We start from the raw sequence: 19,273 nt of genomic DNA, 5'->3' as shown, positions 1-19,273 counted from the left end.
CAAACCACAAAAGTTGTGGGATAGTGTTCTGTGGACTGATGAAACAAAATTAGAACTGTTTGGGCCCATGGATCAACGCTATGTTTGGAGGAGGAAGAACAAGGCCTATGATGAAAAGAACACCTTGCCTACTGTGAAGCATGGTGGAGGGTCAATCATGCTTTGGGGCTGTTTTGCTTCTGCAGGTACAGGGAAGCTTCAGCGTGTGCAAGGTACCATGAATTCTCTTCAGTACCAGGAGATATTGGATGGAAACGTGATGCAGTCCGTCACACACCTGAGGCTTGGGAGACGTTGGACCTTTCAACAGGACAATGATCCCAAGCATACCTCCAAGTCCACTAGAGCATGGTTGCAGAGGAAAGGCTGGAACATTTTGGAGTGGCCATCGCAGTCACCAGACTTAAATCCGATTGAGAACCTCTGGTGGGACTTAAAGAAAGCAGTTGCAGTGCGCAAGCCTAAGAATGTGACTGAACTGGAGGCCTTTGCCCATGAAGAATGGGCGAAGATACCCGTAGATCGCTGCAAGACACTTGTGTCAAGCTATGCTTCACGTTTAAAAGCTGTTATAACTGTAAAAGGATGCTGTACTAAGTACTAAGATTGAATGTCACTTGGGGGTTGAATAAAACTGATAATGCTGTGAGCACAGAAAAGACATTTGTGGTTATTTCATTATAACTGTTATGTTATATTTGTCTGACCTACAAGTGCCTCTTTAATGTAAATGTAAGCAAGATGACTGAATGATCAAAAGCAATGTCAAACTGGCCAAAACACTCAATTTCAGTGGGGGTTGAATAATTTTGGACACAACTGTAGTCTAAATGACAACACTAAACCAGAACATCAATGGAAAATTAAACAGAAATAAAGCAAGTCCAGTAAAGTACTGTATTTTAATTCATTTACAAACACATTTAAGTATATGTAGATGCAATATTCAAATAACTTATTTTATGAATTTAATCTATACTAGCTACTGAATTCAGAATTACAACATAAATGGTATTTCATATATTTATCAATAGAGGGCGCTTTAGGCTTAAGTATTAAAATTGCTTTTTAGAACAGCAACCATATTTCAGAAGTATTTGAAAAATGATCTGTAGCATTGTATCTTTGAACCATTTATGATGCTAACGTTACAGGTTAAGAAATGGAATGCCTGTGTATATTTATAAGTATAAATAAATGTGATTTTGCACGTTATTTAATGTTCTATACATTTTTTTGAATTTAGATGTTATATTGTGTAAGTGTATACAGTTCAGTGGGTTAGATGTTTTTGTATTCTTCAGATTTAAAGATTAACAATATGACTGGCCTTGTCAGAGTTGACTATTATGTTTTTTTTCCAAAGCTTTTTAGCTGAATTGGTTGCTGCCAAGTATAATTAACAATGTTTACTCGGAGATAGCATAATAGCTAGCATCTTCATCATAAAAAATGTTCAAAGTCAATGTCGCCGCTATCTATGCAGAAACATTGTTATACCATTTGTTCCTAAAACATCTGAAATTCATCATGACAAAGTTGTGCTGATTGGTAAGTCCTTTGAGGCAAATTATAAAAACATATATTTCTGCAAGAAAAAAATGTGCATTTATTATTTTTTCTCTCAGGAACATACAAAGTATTGTACCCACGATCAATGGTTTGCAGGTGCAATGTCAGGCTCCTTCAGACAAGCCCTCCTACTTTCTGCCTGTACCTTTCCTTTCTGTTAGGACTAGTTAACGCAGTAGGAAGGTGTTACTAAGCCCATTCGCAGTTCATTGAAAGTCAGAGGTGTCCCTAGAGTTGGTGTCACCCAGTGTGTTGACAAGTGGTGTCACCCCTCCAGAGAGGAAGGAGCTAAAGTCTGAAATTGGCTTCTTCAGCCTGAAACCGGCACATGCGCAGTTGTTTCAGGGGATACAAATCTTCACAGGAAACTCATTTTACCGCTACACTGGGGGCAGCTGTCACTGTGCCGGGAATCCGGGATCACCCCAATAACTGGCCAGAACCTTCACAGAGCCCAGAAGCTCTGCTGGCATCCTGCTCCTGCACCCCTTGTGATGGTGTCCAGGGGCGGACTGACAACTCATGGGGCCCCCGGGCAATAGGGGATCATGGGGCCCCTGTGTCCTTGCCCAAACTCAAAAAAGCCTATGAAAAAGGTACCAAGGGCATCTCATGGGGCCCCCTACTGACCCCGGGCCCTCGGGCAGTGCCCGAGTTTCCAAATGGTCAGTCTGCCCCTGATGGTGTCACCCGCACCCCCCTAGGGACGCCAATGAAAGTACAAATCTGTCTGACGTGGTGGAAGATGGGACTTGTAGTTTCCTTATTCACAGATCTGATTTGTGAGGGGGGAACCCCACACAGCCACACCAATGTTCAATATAGCAGGGGCTAGAGAGAGAGGAACCCCTGCCTGCTGTTATGAGGCAGGGTGAGGGTAACATAAGCTGGAACATGTTAAAATATACCCTAAATATAGGTGTAACATGTTTCAAAATGTAAAAGTATCCTTCAATGTATGAACCCACAATCCTTCAATGGTTTGCAGGTGCAATGTCAGGCTCCTTCAGACAAGCCCTCCTACTTTCTGGGGGCTTAGAAAGGTGGGGGTGGAAACAGTGGGCAAGGGGGGGGGTATCAGCAGGAGGCAGAGCTGATGTTCCCAGTGAAGAACTGCTGAGCAGGGGAGCATATATCAGCACACGTCTCATCATTGAAGGACAGGCAGGCTATTTTCCCAGCACAGCCAGAAAACTGACCACATTGGGATGGATGTGCTTTTTATGCCTAGCAAGGCCAGTGTAAAGTAGGAAAGCAGGGAGACTGGCAGGAACACCAAGTATTTCATACAGAGGAAGAAAAACAAAGAGAACGGGATACGTTTTAGCACAAGTACATAATACAGCAGATATATACAGTATCAGGATTATGTAATGTTGGGGTAAGATCAGGGGCGGACTGACCATTCGAGCACTCGGGCACTGCCTGAGGGCCCGGGGTTAGTAGGGGGCCCCATGTGATGCCCCTGGTACCTTTTTTATAGGCTTTTTTGAGTGTGGGCAAGGACACAGGGGCCCCATGATCCCCTATTGCCTGGGGGCCCCATGAGTTGTCAGTCCGCCCCTGGGTAAGATATACTTTAAGAGTACATTAAGGCACATTTAGACTTGTGGTTGGGGGCAGTATAACTAGGCAACTGAGGAGCATTTTTACAACCCTCAACTTTCCCCCCTTAAGGTGCAAAGGCAGCTGGACAGGTCGGTAGCCCCATGAGTTGTCAGTCCGCCCCTGGTTGGTACTGTCACCAAACACAGCCTATTCAAGTGAATAGAGCTGCGCCACAACTGCCCTGCAACCAGAATGGTTGCATCGTGTTGGTGTGACATATACGGGGTTAAAACATATGGGGAAGAGGTAACCTATCACCTCCTCACCACCTGTCAATTGCCTCTGCAAAGCAATCCACTGGTATAGCAATAATAGCCTTAGAGGGTTACTAAACCTAGGACCCTGCACTCACTATATCTGGTCTCCTACAGTACACAGAACATGGAAATGCAATTATTTTAGTAAATATAAACGGCTAAATACCTTTTCTTATCAGCAGTTAGAGCAGTCTTGTGACTTCCATCAGTGTTCAGCAGAGCACTGGTTAAAGCTTGTAGAAGGAGTTTTCTCTAGGAGGATGCAGAACCCCTGACCTCTGTCTGGGCAGTGCTTACTGGCCCTGTGCTGATCACATGCACTCTCCCAAGAAAAAAAAAAACCTCTCTAGCACTACACACCAAACTGAGCATGTGCATTCTTCAGACAATATGTCTTATCAGGAGATAACAGGGGGACACTAGAAGAAGGGGAGGATCAGAGAAGTCAGGATCAAGCAGCATTTTTACACAATGCAGAGGATTAACCCCTTAGGTTCCACAGTGAGTATAACAAGCATGCTTTACTGCACATACAGACTGATTTTACTGTTGTGGGTTTAGTAACACTTTAAGGAGCCACCTTATTCCATGATGAATTTCAGTTTAAAGTGGTTGTAAATCTCAGACCTGAAATATGAACAAAGCATATCCTTCTATATTGTGTACTTGTCTCAATGAAGAGAACTCAGTGTCATTTCTTTCTGCTGCCTCGTTTCCTCTGCTATCTGAGTCAAGTTTTCCTAACAAAAGGTGACAGGGGAGGGACCTCCAGCACAGAGTAAAAACGGTGACAGGGGAGGGACCTCCAGCACACAGCCTTCCTCCCCAGCCAGTTACTGTGTAAGCCGTGTACCGGGGTGGGCTCCCCAGGATACAGTGAAGTCACGAAAGAGAAAAGCAACCCCAACACCAGCTTTTGCCACAACAGAATTTTACTTAGATGTGGCAAATAAGCACAACCACAAATGCTGGAAACATACAATAAATTTACATACACCCAGCCCAAAGGCTGAGACCCTTGTGCTGCACAGCACGGCGCCTTCTGATGGATGAAGGTAGAAGGTGTAGTAATTTACCTACTGGCGGGCACAAATAAGCTGCCACACCTTACCTGTTATTACCCTAAAGAGCAGGAATCAGTGTATGGGTGTATGGTATGGGCTAGCCTGCGGTGCAGCACAACAGCTTACAATCTTACACAAATCTATAGTATTCCCCCTCCCATAACTGGTCCTGTAGCACGTGCCTGAGTATTCCTTCTGAGCAAAACGCCAGTCTGGCTTGAGTTTGTAGGATTTTATCAGCTCTCCAATGTGAAATGTCACTTTAAGTTGTGGAGTCCTTCCAATAATCAGTAACAACACTTGTGGCCTGACACAAAAAGAGACCCTAAGTAACTAAATATAGGCCTGGACTCAGTCTCAAGGCGCCAATACTGAAATGAAGTGCGTGCACGATCTTACCGACCCGGGTCTGCTTTTTTCATCTGCTGGTGACTCTGAACAGGACAAATGTCTCTCCAACAAGCATGCGGTCTTGCCGTATATGTTGCTTAGTTCCTCTGCTCTCATCAGCCTTCCTGGCAGCAATTTCATCAGCATTCCTGGCAGCAATCTCATCAGCTTCCTGGCAGCAATCTCATCAGCATTCCTGGCAGCAATCTCTGGTTACTGAGGGACCCTTTCACACCTGGATGTCATCAGATTCTCAGCTCACGCGGCCCCTTATTCACCATGCTCCAAAACATGGCTTCTCTCTCTCCTTCCTGTTCTCTCCAACTCTGTGTGCCAAACCCCACCTCTTCATGAATATACAAATATCTATGCAGTCTGAGGCTGTTAGAAAAACAGTGACATCTTGTGGCTAAACCGCAGAATGTCAGTCAAAACATTAATTTTCTTCCACACAAACAGTGTTCAAACAATGAGAGCTGTTTCCCATCTCACAACTGGATTACAGGAGTTTTTAGGGAGGAGCGCAAGTACTGATTTTTATTGGTAGGCGAGGAAGACATCCATTGCCCTGACCCCTCCAGCAGCCTCTCAAGACATGTCAGATGTCCCATGAGACTGCAGGACCATTCACAGAGCACCATACTGGCTCCCATATCCAAGATGGCAGTGCCAATAACCCACTATGTTAGGAAGAATTGGATGCAGGAAGACAGGGCTCTACTCCAGGCACTGGTAAGTACATGATTTTTAAAAACCAGCTACAGTACTTGCAGTTGCTGACTTTGTGAAACAAACAAACTGAAATTCCTCTTGAATGGCAAAGAAGCACTCAACCTGTCTAATTTCAGGACCAGGTGGGAAGTCACCCATGCACCTACTAAAAGACACAGCGGCTGCAAAGTTCTATCATGAAAATTGTTTATTTGGGCTTGTTTGGCCCAAACAAACTAAAGAGGAATTAAAGTGACACCATGGCCCAGTTCACACTTCACGTAGTGTTCCAATTTGTACTCTATGGGCAATTTTAAAGCGATTTCATGTGTCGCATATAGGGCCACCCATTCCATTGAATGGGCTGCCCTATGTGTGTTTGTTGTGGTAAAGAAGCTCAGGGACCAAATTTTAGCCAAGAGCCATGCATGATTTTACACAGACATTTTGCTGCGATTCTTGCACTTTTTTTGCATGACAATTGTGGCAAAATCGCAATGCATTTGAGATGCCATTCAGCATGACGATTTCTAATCACAATAAGTGTGCACTGGGCCTAAAAAAATTTGATATGTATGTATTCCTAACTAAGAAAAACACCCTTTATTCCTTTCAGCCTCCTCCAAATCTCCAAATTCTTATCTATTTTACTGCTATGATCTGATTTTCTGTTAGAGGGTGGCTACGTTGGTTCTTCATGGTACCACTGTATGTAGGAATGAAACCATGCTCTATTGCTCTCTTCCGTGATGAAGTATGGACTATGGGATTTGTAGTGTGCATAGAGCAGTGCTCACGACCATCACTAATGTACACTGTTTATTCCAGAGGGGGAAAAGGAGAGGTTAGTGAGCTCATGGAGGACATTACAAAGAGGGGGAAAAACACACAAATGAAACATTTTCATGAAAAATAGATTACAGAGCCTCTAAGTAGTGGATATCCATGCAAAAAGAATAATGTTTAATGAAACTTTAAAATGGAATTCTACTTTAAAGCAGATGCTATCCTAATGATGAACTCCTCCTATTTGCACCCTATTGTTCTGTTAAATCTGCCATTGCAAGCATTTTGTTTTATCTGTTCACTAAGTGCAAAAATACCTGTTGATCTTGCCAGAAATTGTGTGAGCTGTTAACCTCCTGTGCTCTTTCTTTATGCTGCAGTATTATTAGTTACATTGGTCCCAGTTATCTCTGAAGACCACAAAACTCCTTCTGTTTGAGTTATGAAGAATAAGAAGAGGCTTCTGTAGCCCTGTTGTAGGCAGGTGCGGGCATTCCTCCCATCTGTAGGTGGCACTATGCTGCAGGTGGAGAGGAGTTTGTTAAGAAAGGTGTCCCCTTAATGACTCCATCAGTCTTCTTAGGGAAGTCTGTTGTCTAGTTGGTTGGTGAAATGCCTTGAGATCTCAGGCAGTCATCTTGATGAGGGAGCTTATAAATAGGGTGAATGGCATCGTTTGGGCATGGTCAGGAACAGGTACCAGCTGGTTAGGGAAAGAGAACAGTGCAGGGAAAGGCTCCTGATGAGTATGGACAGCTTAGGGAGAACTTGTTCAGTGTGAGGTACTGCCCGGTGTCTGGAATAGGAGAGAGAGGCCTCCTCATTTGGTGGAAACAGTACCACCCTGGAACAACATATACCACCTCCCATCCATCAGAAGTTGACCTCTGGTAATACAAACTAAAAGGCAGATAACAAAGTGACATCACAAATTCTGGATTGCCATATACCAATGCCCACAGAACTGTTTAGGTTTGGTACTAGCAACCTGTACAGATTATTACAAGTTATTTCAGTGCACTAAAGACTTTGGAGTTTATTTACTAAAACTGGAGAGTGCAAAATCTGGTGCAGCTCTGCATAGAGGCCAATCAGCTTCTAGGTTTTTTGTCAAAGCTGCTACAGGGCAGCCGCTCAGCACAAAACCACATAAATGTACGTGATTAAGCAGTTCCGGGTAGAAGGCGCACACTGCCCTACCTGCAATGCCATTGGTTGCAGTACATGTCAATCACCGGGTCCTAGCTGGCGATTCTTGGCCGGCGCTCGGTGATCGCCACTAAAGCTGAGAGTGGAGAGATCTGTGTATAAACAACACAGATCTCTCTCCTGTCAGCATAGACATGCTGCTTTCTCTCTCTCTCTCTGCAAAGCAGCATGTCTCCCTAGTAAAACAGTACACAGTGTAAGCCCAACACAACACACAGTTAACCCTTTGATTGTCCCAGATGTTAACCCCTTCCTGCCCAGTGTCATTAGTACAGTGTCAGTGCTTTTTATTAGCACTGATCACTGTATTAGTGTCACTGGAGATGTCAGTGGCCATTAGTGAGTTCCCAACCAGTGTCAGAATGCCTGCCACAGTCCCTCAGTCCCACTATAAGTTGCTGATCGCCACCATTACTAGTATTAAAAAAATAACTAAAAATTACAGCATATACCGTATACCCCCAATTATAGACGCTATAACTTTCACGTAAACCAATTAATTTACACGTATTGGAATTTCTTTTTAGCAAAGACATGTACCAGAATAAATTTTGGCCTAAATTTATGAAGAAATTTTATTTTGTTTATTTTTTACTGGAAACCTTTTATAGCAAAAAGTAAAAAAAAAAATTTTTTTTTTCAAAATTGATGGTCTTTTTTTGTTTTTAGCACAAAAAATAAAAATGCAGAGATGATCAAATACCACCAAAAAAACTCCATCTGTGAGAAAAAAAGGACATAAATTTAATTTATGTACTGCGTTGCATTGCATGACCACGCAATTGTTAGTTAAAGTAACACAGTGCCATATCACAAAAAATGGTCTGATCAGGAAGAGGGGGTAAATCCTCTGGAGGGCAAGTGGTTAAATGAATAATCTGGCGTTAGAAAGTAAGTAGCTACCATGCACAGCTGCACCAGATTTTGCAGTCTCTGGTTTTATTAAATCAACCCCTTTGTGTGTGTTTACTTCCTCTCTGGATACCTTGCGTGAGGCTTTCTCACACTGTCGAAGGACACAATGCTGCATCTTTATCAATGTAGTACAGTAAGTCAGGTCTCATGCACAGTGGCCTTAAAAACCACCACTTTTACAGGTTTTTGGTGTTTTTTTCAGTCTGTAAAAGCACCACTATGTAAACTTGTGTGTCTATGCACACATAGAAGCGGAGTGCTAAAAAAACCCCCAAAACAAAAACACCAAAAGCACATAAAGAAGAGCCGACGATCAGGAATGTGCCTAAACACGTGCAAACACTGGAAAACATGCCTAAACGCTGGACATAGCTAACGTTTAAACCTTAATGTATTCCAATAGCCACAATAAATTAATATTCTGGTCAAAATGGAATCCACTCACGCTCCAATGCTTGATGTGTCTAAACACGTAATACGAATCTTTTGTGGCATTTTTTAAGCAGCTTTTCTCCTGCTAAGAGTTCTGACATTCAGAGGGGGTAAATAGATGCCCTGTGTGCATAAGGCCTAATAGTTGTTACTCTAGTACAGGAAGTATATTACTGTCCAAATCACCCCATGCAACCAAAAGAAGAAACGTTGAAAAAGAAAAACCTCAGGGTGAATAGCTCTACACCGAGTTCACTATATCATGCTGGATATTGCATCTGGCAGCCTTCTCCCTTTTTTGCCCTGAGGGTGTAGAGGTACTCACTCTGTCCCTTGTGTCCTGCAGATTGACATAAGAATGCTTGTTCAGGTCTGTTAGCTGTGCTACTCTTCCATGCTGAGCAGGGTACCCTCTGGATAGGGCTTGCGGTGCAGTTCCTTCTGTCTCACTTCTTCTCCTTCATTCCTTCCTCCTCAGCTCCAGCCTGGAGTTGGAGACCCCCTTCCCCAGGGTCCCCTCCCAGGCCTCACGATCCTCAACACTCCATCTTCCATCCAATCACCAGACACCTCTGCTGGCTAGGCTCTCTCATATTTATGGGCCCATCTGCCATACTGCTCGGCCTCCTACCTGAAATTGGTCAAATTTAAATCTGTAATGGGTGCTACAGATAGTTTCCTGTAGTTTGGTCTTAGGGTGACAACTCTATAGATAAAGTATGGTGAGTGATTGTTGTTTTAAAGCTGAACTCTAGGCAAATATAAAAGACCCAAATGAATGTAGCTCTGTAGCCATTAACACACCATGTTTTAATGCAAGCAGTGTAAGTACCTGGATCAGACTTGGTATCACCTTTGGCAATCTATTGTACAGTCTGTACAGCTGAGCTCAGAGAGCGGAGGGAGAAGTGGCACAAGAACCTATTCAGTTGTGCTGCAGTGCAAAGAGCATGCTGATAGGAGGAGAGAAAAAAGTGTCTGAGAGATGAGCTCATCAGTGTACTACTTCTTCTTTCACTGTCAGAGTAAGTGTCATGTTTCACATGACTGTCATATGCCTTTAAGTGTTCTCTGTATTTTGGCTCCTCCCTTTCCTTTAGTTTAATTAATGCTGTATAGATAGCCCACCCTTTCTCCCAGTAAGGCATTGCAGACTCTAGCCTCATGTCATGAAGCAGATCACATTATGATCTTTTGACCTATCCAATGTTCATTGTTGTAAGATTCTCTGTTTATTTATTTCAGGTACTTATATAGCGCCGTCAATTTACACAGCGCTTTACATATATATTGTACATTCACACCAGTCCCTAACCCTCAAGGGGCGTACAGTCTAAGGTCCCTAACTCACATTCATATATACACATACTAGGGGTCAATTTAGGCAGGAGCCAATTAACCTACCAGCATGTCTTTGGAGTGTGGGAGGAAACCAAACTTCACAAGATCTACAAGATGTCTTCTGGATTGAGTCACTGCCTGTGATATTCAACTAAGTTTGGAGTTATTTCTATCTCATCACAACTGTAAGTTAAAGAGATCACACTTTCAGTGCTTAGATTGGAGAGACAGAACAGTAAGGGACCTGTAAATAAAAGTGAAACTGCAGCAGGGAAAGGTCAGGGTCACTCCCTTATTAGACAGGACTGAGTTGTTGGACAGAGGTGTATAAATCTTAGGACTGGATGGACAGAATCCTTTGGCAGGTAAAACAGCTTACATATAAGTATTCCACTTGTGTGTTTAGCTGTTTGCCCGAAGTTCAGCTTTTACCAGTATTTATTTTCCTACTAGAGCCATGATTTTCTAGTTAAGATCTGGAAGCTGCTATCCCATTGTCTGATAATAGTATAGTCGTGACAAGGGCACTTTCATAACCAGCAGAATGTAGGTGAATCATCAGCTTCCAGGCTTTATTATCAAAGCTTAACTGAACAAGCTGAAATTAGAAGCTGATTGGTTGCTATGCACAGTTCTACCATATTCTTTGTGCTCCAGTTTTAGTAACCCCGTTCCCCCCTTCCTGTTGGAGTTTGGCACAGGGATACTGTGGTATAAGACAGCATTGAATATGAAAGTATACTTTATCGAAACTATACGTGTTGTTTCAGAGCAGCAACCGATTAGATTCAAACCCAAAAAGGAAAATGGCAAGTAGAGAATAAATATTTTAATTTGGTTGGTATGTGTGATTGACGCAGTTAAAAATCACTTTCAGCCCTGGTTCACACATATGCATGCTGAAATTACAATCCAATGTATGCATGCATTTCTGTGTGAATAGCATAGTGGTTTGAGTGAGAATTCACCAGAGGTGCGATTCTGGCTTCTGCATTTCTATTGACTTCTATGCAAAATTGGCTTCCATTGACTTCAATACAAAAAAGCCTTCCACTGACTTCAATGCAAAAACGCATTTTTTCCACAGGATGTAACATGTTGTGTGAATGGGGAGAGAATCCTGTCATTCATCCGCCTGTGCCCTGTTCACAGAACTTGTTACAGAAACCATCAGCCCACAGGACATTTGATGCACTTCATTATAGATAAGTTATCTGACTGCAGCTGTAGCAAAAATAACAAAACAAAACAAAGTAACTAAACATCAAATAATGTCCACTGCTGTGTTTTCATAGATTTAAAGTGATACTAAAACTAAAAACATTTTTTACCTTAATGCATTGCTTGTCTTAAAGTGATTCTAAAGGTTTGTTGTTTTAAAGAAAAAAATAACAAGCAGCTTGCTATGGGGGCACCCGCTACTCCGTGTGTCCATTCACACACGGAGCCACGGCTCGGCCCCACCCCCCCTCTCTTCTCATTGGCTCACTAGCTTTAAGATAAAAAACATTTTTAGTACCCCTGTGTTCCCCCTTCCCTGTGTGAAGTGAAAGCAAGGGGAGAATAGATCAGTGCTGTGCACAGCTACATCTCTTTTCCCCTCACTCCCTCCTCATACAGGGACTCAAACAGCAGCAGGAGCCATTGGCTCTTGCTGCTGTCAATCAAATGTAGTGAAGAGGAATTGAGAGCAAGGCTAAGTCCCGCTGTGTGTGTCTATGGAGTACAGCTCTGTAAACACACAGGACGGGCGTGAGCACACAGCGCGTGTCCCCATAGCAAACTGCTTGCTATGGGGACACACAAAGAAGATGAGGAGCCAGGATCGTCAATGGGGGAACTGAGAAGAGGAGGATCGGGACCACTCTATGCAATACCACTACATAGAGCAGGTGAGTATAACGTGTTTGCTATTTTAATTTAAAAAAATTCTGGATTTAGTAACACTTCAAAGTAAGAAAGAAGAAAATCAGGTAGACTTCAGATACATACACAACTTCAGATACATACACAGAAACATTTCGTATGATGCAGCACTTTGGTTTAGTTTACAGTTATTGTAATTTTTATTGACACACCTTACCTAAAGGCTTTTTATATGTATAATCTCTCTTTCTTAACCACTTACCCTTCAGAGGATTTACCCACCTTCCTGACCAGACCATTTTTTGCGATACAGAGCTGTGTTACTCTAACTGACAATTGCGCGGTCATGCAATGCTCTACATAAATTAAATTCATGTCCTTTTTTCTCACAAATAGACCTTTTTTTGGTGGTATTTGATTGCCTCTGCATTTTTTATTTTTTGCGCTATAAACAAAAAAAGACCGACAATTTTGAAAAACCCCCCCAATATTTTTGACTTTTTGCTATAAAACATATCCAGTAATAAAATTTTTAAAATCAAATTTCTTCATAAATTTAGGCCAAAATGTATTCTACTACATGTTTTTGATAAAACAAAATCCTAATACATGTAAATTAATTGGTTTCCATGAAAGTTGTAGCATCTACAAATGACGGTATAAATACAGGCATTTTTATTTTTGTTATACTAGTAATTGTGGCAATCAGCGACTTATAGCGGGACTGCAGTACTGGCATTCTGACACTGGGTGGGAAATGACTAACTGCCACTGACATCCCAATGACACTAATACAGTGATCAGTGCTATTGACACTAGGCAGAAAGGGGTTAACATCTGGGGTGATCAAAGGGTTTGCTGTGTGCAGTTTTACATAATGTGCTGTGTGTGTGTTTTAATAAGGAAACATGCTGCTGTGTATTTCTCTGCTGTGCAGAGAAATACACAGCAGCATGTCCTTGCGGGCAGGAGAGAGACCTGTGCTGTTTATGCACAGGTCTCTCACCTGTCAGTTTTACTCGGTGATCAATGGGCGTTGGCGGGGAATCTCTGGCCGGGACCCGGTGATTGTCATTTGTAGCTGATAATGGTGGTGCTGGTAGTGCACCGCATGCACGAGCCCCCTACCTGGAAATGCAAATCATGTATTTATATATATATACATGATTTTGCACAGCCATGCCACCCTGTAGCAGTACTTCTACTATAGGCAGTCAGGACCACTAACACTGTGATTTAGCAACAGTTTGTCCCTGCTATGCATCTTCACTGTCATGTTGATTTATAACATGATGAGACAGATATGCTTTAAGACCTATATTCCATGCAGATTTAGGATTATATATATTTACGTGTCAATCAATTTTAATAGGTAAAGCAAAAGGGTTCAGATAAATAATAGATATGTGATTTGGTTAAAAACAAAAACAAAATAAAACAAAACGTTGCACCAATTTCTGCTCAGAAACTGTAAAATATAATGAAGTATAATATGAGAAAACAAAACCAGTTTCATTGATGATGATGATGATTATACCTATAAAAACATTGCATGTCAAACCTTACCAATTGAGCACCCTAACATATTACTAGTGATAATATGTAAAAGTTCCTATATGTAATATAAGTGCTTGCTAACTTGACTCATTTACAGGGGGGTAATATGAGACAAACAATCTCTTTGAAATATGACTAAATGCTGAACTGTAATATCTAGAAACTTCCATTTCATAGCTGTTCTTGCATATTTTTTTAAAATGTTATCTCAATGTTAATTCTTTACCTGTTAATGGCCTGGCTGTCTGTTCATGAACTGGCTCCTGCCAAGCTGTCTGGCTGCAGAGTGTTAATATAGACATTGGTTGGGGAAGGAAAACATTCTAGCCATGTTCCACCCACTCAGAATCATCCACTAAATGGTGTGTGAAAGTAATGTTGCTATGGATGGAAAATGGGTGTGTGCCACTGACTGCATTATTCTACCCCACAGGGGCATCTCCAGTGGCCACAGACATTCCCATTTTGCAATGAATGCCTTGCCAGTAAGGAAAACTGCAAGTTATTAAAATATAAGGTCTTGCATTTCACTGGTAATTATTAGATGTCATTGTATAACTGGGCTTCTGATATATAGCTTTTTTGAGATGACTATAGATAATCTTTAAAGAGAACGCATATTGCCTGCTTCACTAAGGTTTTTAATTTAATTATTGGCTTGTTTTAAAGTGAAAACTATTTTTCCAAATAACGTGATTCACTGAAATGTTCTTGCTACATATATTTTTTGCATGCGCAACTTAATTGGGCGAAAAGTTTGTACTTGCAATTTTGCATGTGTTAACGGGACATGTGCTGATTTATTAATACACTTTAGGGGTGAAATTTAAACAGAACAGTTTCATCTGATCAAAGCATGTGATATTTAATGGTTGGTAAGTGAGATGGAGACTTTATGGAAGTTTAGGAAGAGTTTCAGTGACTACAAAGCTGGATCATTGCTAGTTTTCCAACACAAGTTTACTATTATATTTGAATTTACATTGTACTTGTAAACTTGTGATTCTTGTTTAATGCACTTGTCTTGGGGTGTTTTATTTTTCATAGTCTGAGCTGTACAGTCTAATGTAGGTTATTCAACATTAGCTTAACTCATGTCAAGCAAGCAAATATTTTTCCCTCTTTAAATCTTTCTGTCATTATCAAATTGTGTTCTAATTTGTATTGCCTTCTCAAGGGTACTGTACTGTATGTTTTCAAGGGTACCCATGCTCACCATGGCTCCTGACACTTGTCTAGCTGCATCAATGAAAGGTTAACAATCAGGCTTCATGAACACTCTTCATCCATTTATCTGTTTATTTCAATGTTTTCTGGCATTTGCGTGTTCAATAGTGAGTGTAAACGGGGCCAGTTCGTATAGGAAAGGTTTTGCCACAACAGCTCATGGGAGAGGAATTTCTGTCTGTGAAAACATTTGTGAATACAGTGCAAATGTGTTTAAGAAGTTTTTTTTCAGATGGAAATGTTCATATTTTGTTGATGAAATTACTCTGGATAGTCTGTTCAGTGTGTTTTTTTTAAATACACATGTAAAAGGGGCAATTTTGGTATGTTTTTAATGTTTTAAAAGCCCTTTTTTCTATATATGGTAATAATTCTTTTAAAAGACTGTTCTATGAATCCATAATTATATGGCTCACAGGGATGGCCATATTTTCACATTAAATGTGCAAATGCTGTTTCCTGCTTTGTAATGTTATGCGGTGTATGTGCTATACTGCATCTTCTCACCAATTAGCGAACTCATATGATTGGTATTTTATCTCAACAACAGAAAGCAATAGCGTGTTTTTTTGTGTGTGTCGTGTTAACTGAAATGTAATTTCCTGCCAAACGTGACTGCAGCAATATAGTGTAACTGCCCCCCATCCTTTCACCACTGGATTTCCATTAGGCATATAGAAGAATGCACTTCTAAAAGAAAGGGAGCTACTTTCAAAGTCAGACAGGGTGGGATGGGGATTTTTATGCTAGGGTAGAACATAGCAATAAAGGTGAGGGATTACTGTATCAGTTTCGTATTTAGTCCCACTTTAAATTTTCATCAGTTCAAAAAGTGGCTTCCTATTCTAAGGGCTATTATAGTACCAGTATTTTCTCCTTCAATTGATGATCATACATTTTTGTTTTGTGGATGACATTATTGGATACTGTGTATGTTGATCTATTTAAATGGAAAGTGCTAAGTCCAATAACAAAACAATATACCATGCATTCTCCACAGCCTGGTTGAAAAAAGGTGCTGCTGAAAAGTCTAATGACTAGAATGAAAGAAAACTGTACATACTATTACAGTAGGCTGCAATGCAGCCACACTTCTGTGCACCATATCACACATGCCAAGCAATGCTGTGACACCACATTACAAAAAAGGGTTATGTCTGGTTTTTGGCCCCATGCCATGCATAATGAATAGGTTGCCGTAATACAACACACGTTAGCGTGCTCACTTCAACAACTTGTAAAGGGGGCCTAGAATTTCATTTTAGTGACAGCCAAAATACAGTAAATTCACACATTTGTTAAAATTATACTCAGTTTCAGAAAATTGTCTAAAAACCACAATTTGGTAGGTTTTCCAATCTATTTACCTAGAGCAGTGGTTCTCAACCTTCCTAATTCCACGACCCTTTAATACAGCTCCTCATGTTGTGGTGAACCCCAACCATAAAATTATTTTCGTTGCTACTTCATAACTGTAATTTTGTAACTATTATGAATCGTAATGTAAATATCTGATATGCAGGATGTATTTTCATTGTTACAAATTGATCAGCATCCAGATTAAGTTCCCATGGTACAGATATTTTTTTTGCAGTAGTTGATGATTTTACAGTACATGATTTTACATTTACCCAGTAATTATAATTCATGAAGTGTCGTTTTACCTCCAATACTGCTGCTTTCAACACAGTAGCTGCTTATAACAGAGTAGCTGCTTTCAACACAGCAGCTGCTTTCTACACAGTAGCTGCTCTTTACAAATGTATGACTGGTCCACATAAGTACATATGTCACATACACCTGTATTTGTACGGGGTGTATGTGATGGGGTTGGCACGATGATGTCATCATGCCGGGTACTCGTATGTGGGCGTATCTGCCTGTGGGCGGACCCGCCTGGAGATGGATAGAGGAGCGGTGATTCGGTTCCTAAGATCATCGGAAATATGTGTTTCCGATGGTCTTAGGCGACCCTTGGGAAAGGGTCATTCGACCCCCAAAGGGGTCGCGACCCACAGGTTGAGAACCGCTGACCTAGAGTAAACACATTCATAAATTCATAAAACTATAATAATACTATGGGGTTTATTTACTAAAGCTAGAGAGTGCAAAAATCAGGCTGACTTCTGCATAGGAACCAATCAGCTTCCAGGTTTTATTGCCAAAGCTTAACTGAACAAGCTGAAGTTAGAAGCTGATTGGTTTCTATGCAGAAGTGAGCTTGATTTTGCACTCTCCAGCTTTAGTAAATAAACCCCTTTGTGTCAGTAGTCAGGACAGAAGATCAGATCATGTATCTATTGCAGCCATCTTACAAAACATTACATATTTATGTTATTATGACTGTGTTATAGGGTACTGTGAATTGACATACTGCAGAATTATTTAGTTCAGTACTATAAACTATAGATTGGAATAATATGATTTATTCAACAGGACAAACATAATAAAACCTATGACTCTTTTTGGTACTGTTCATCATACATTGATAATATCACAGGAAATGCAATTATACAGTATATGTTTGAGAAGAAGCTAATTTAATAGAGTTTCAAGTGCCATGCAGTAATTTCTGGGAACCAAACAATGATCTGCTTTTAGAAGTTAAAAAAAAGTGCTGTGTAGCAGTTTATATAGGCCTCATTTTATGTAAATTGTAACAGTATAAATATCACACATACGCAGGTTTAACTGGATAGACTTGTGTCTTTTTTCAACCTTATAAACTATGGGAGGGATTTACTAAAACTGGTACACACAGAATCTGGTGAAGCTGTGCATAGTAACCAATCAGCTTCCAACTTCAGCTTGTTCAATTAAGCTTTGACAATAAAACCTGGAAGCTGATTAGTTACTATGCATGGCTGTACCAGATTATGTATGCACCAGCTTTAGTAAATTTCCCTGTATGTAACTATGGGGTTGATGTACCAAAACTGGAGAGTTTAAAATCTGGTGCAACTGTGCATGGTAGCCAATCAGCTTCTAACTTCAGCTTGTTTAATTAAGTTTTCACAAAAAAAAAAAAATAGAAGCTTCAACCTCTATGTAATCATGGAAGTATGGAGACTGCCATTGCTGCCCCCTTCATCTGAAAATGCCAGTTCATTGGCTGTTTTAATGATCCAATACTTTCTGAGATGAAGAGCTCTGACTTCTCTCTGACATTCCTGATCTGCTTATTTTGGCCCAGTAACAAAGTCAGAAAGAGCCAGGCAACGAGCATTTTCAGAAGAACCTTAGCAATGGTAGTCTCTGTTTTCCCATTACAGGATTTGTGCTGTGGACAGTTGTCCTTTGCTCTATGTTGGTAAAAGCAAAATGACCGCATTTAATAAGGAAGTATAAATAGCAATAGAATGTACAAAGTGCAAGAGGTCTCAGCAACCAATCAGAACACTTGTCTCAACAGATTTGATTATGGTAAATAGAAATCTGACCGTCTGTTATGGTACATTTTATTCACTTTTGTTTCTGCACATCTTTTCTTTCTAAGCTCAAATGACTTTATGATTATTGTTTAAATTATTCTACATGTTTTAGACAGTAACTATACAATCTATTTATAATAGGAATACATAGAATGTTTGCCCTTGTTTTAATATTTAAATGTAGCCAGAAACTTCAATGACTTTTAGCTAATGACATGCCATCTGTGTCTTGCAGATGCAGAATTGATACACTACTTGTAAAAGCTAACACAGTGGAAAGCACTTACCCTCGAACCCTTGACTCAGGTCTGCCACTCATTCCTCCTTAGGATAGAATGATATGTTCTAATAGTCCACACTAGAAGAACATGAGGAGTCAGATTTCAGCAAGTTGTCTGATTGGGTTTTGCAGGGGTAGGGGTGGACATGGACAGTGCTATGTGCTCCAGGTATGATGTAACTGATCTACTGATGACAAATAATATCAGAGCATAGGAATACATTTAGAATTGCCTCGTGTGCTCCTTTCTAAAGTGCATAATTAGAATGAAAGATTGTAATAAAAAAATGCATACAATAAAAAAGAAACACCTAAATATGAGGATGGTTGTATTGCATTGTCATAGTCAGATGTTTGTTGTCTCTGAATTGTTCGCTATTTAGTAAAATGCTTTTTTAATGGAGATTTCATGTGGCTGAACCACTAAAATAGACATTATGTGCTCTATTACTTACAATGTACCTAATTACTTTCATAAGGGATTATAGTATTATGTGGTTTATTTACACTTGACCACGTGTTTATATGTGAAAGAGGATCCAACTTCATTCAAATTCCTATTTCATGCGTTGAGCATGAGGTAGGAAAATTACTAAGAGGATTTAATGGGTTTCTATAGGCAATACA

General features: G+C 40.6%; 1 protein-coding gene across 1 annotated transcript in view; it reads right to left on the bottom strand.

Moving 5' to 3' along the window:
- AQP4 (aquaporin 4) overlaps positions 1-18,762 on the bottom strand; it is a 59,488-nt gene extending 40,726 nt beyond the window's left edge. Inside the window, exon 1 of the mRNA XM_089675700.1 lies at positions 18,654-18,762. Coding sequence (XP_089531826.1) covers positions 18,654-18,685 — 32 coding nt within the window. The 5' untranslated portion in view covers positions 18,686-18,762. The remainder of the gene's footprint in view (positions 1-18,653) is intronic.
- Positions 18,763-19,273: the final 511 nt, after the last annotated feature.

This window comes from Staurois parvus, unplaced genomic scaffold (assembly GCF_062004578.1).
Source record: "Staurois parvus isolate SC_StPar_1 unplaced genomic scaffold, SC_StPar_1.0 ptg000157l, whole genome shotgun sequence".
NCBI lineage: Eukaryota > Metazoa > Chordata > Amphibia > Anura > Ranidae > Staurois > Staurois parvus.
This window is presented reverse-complemented; position numbering and strand designations above follow the sequence as displayed.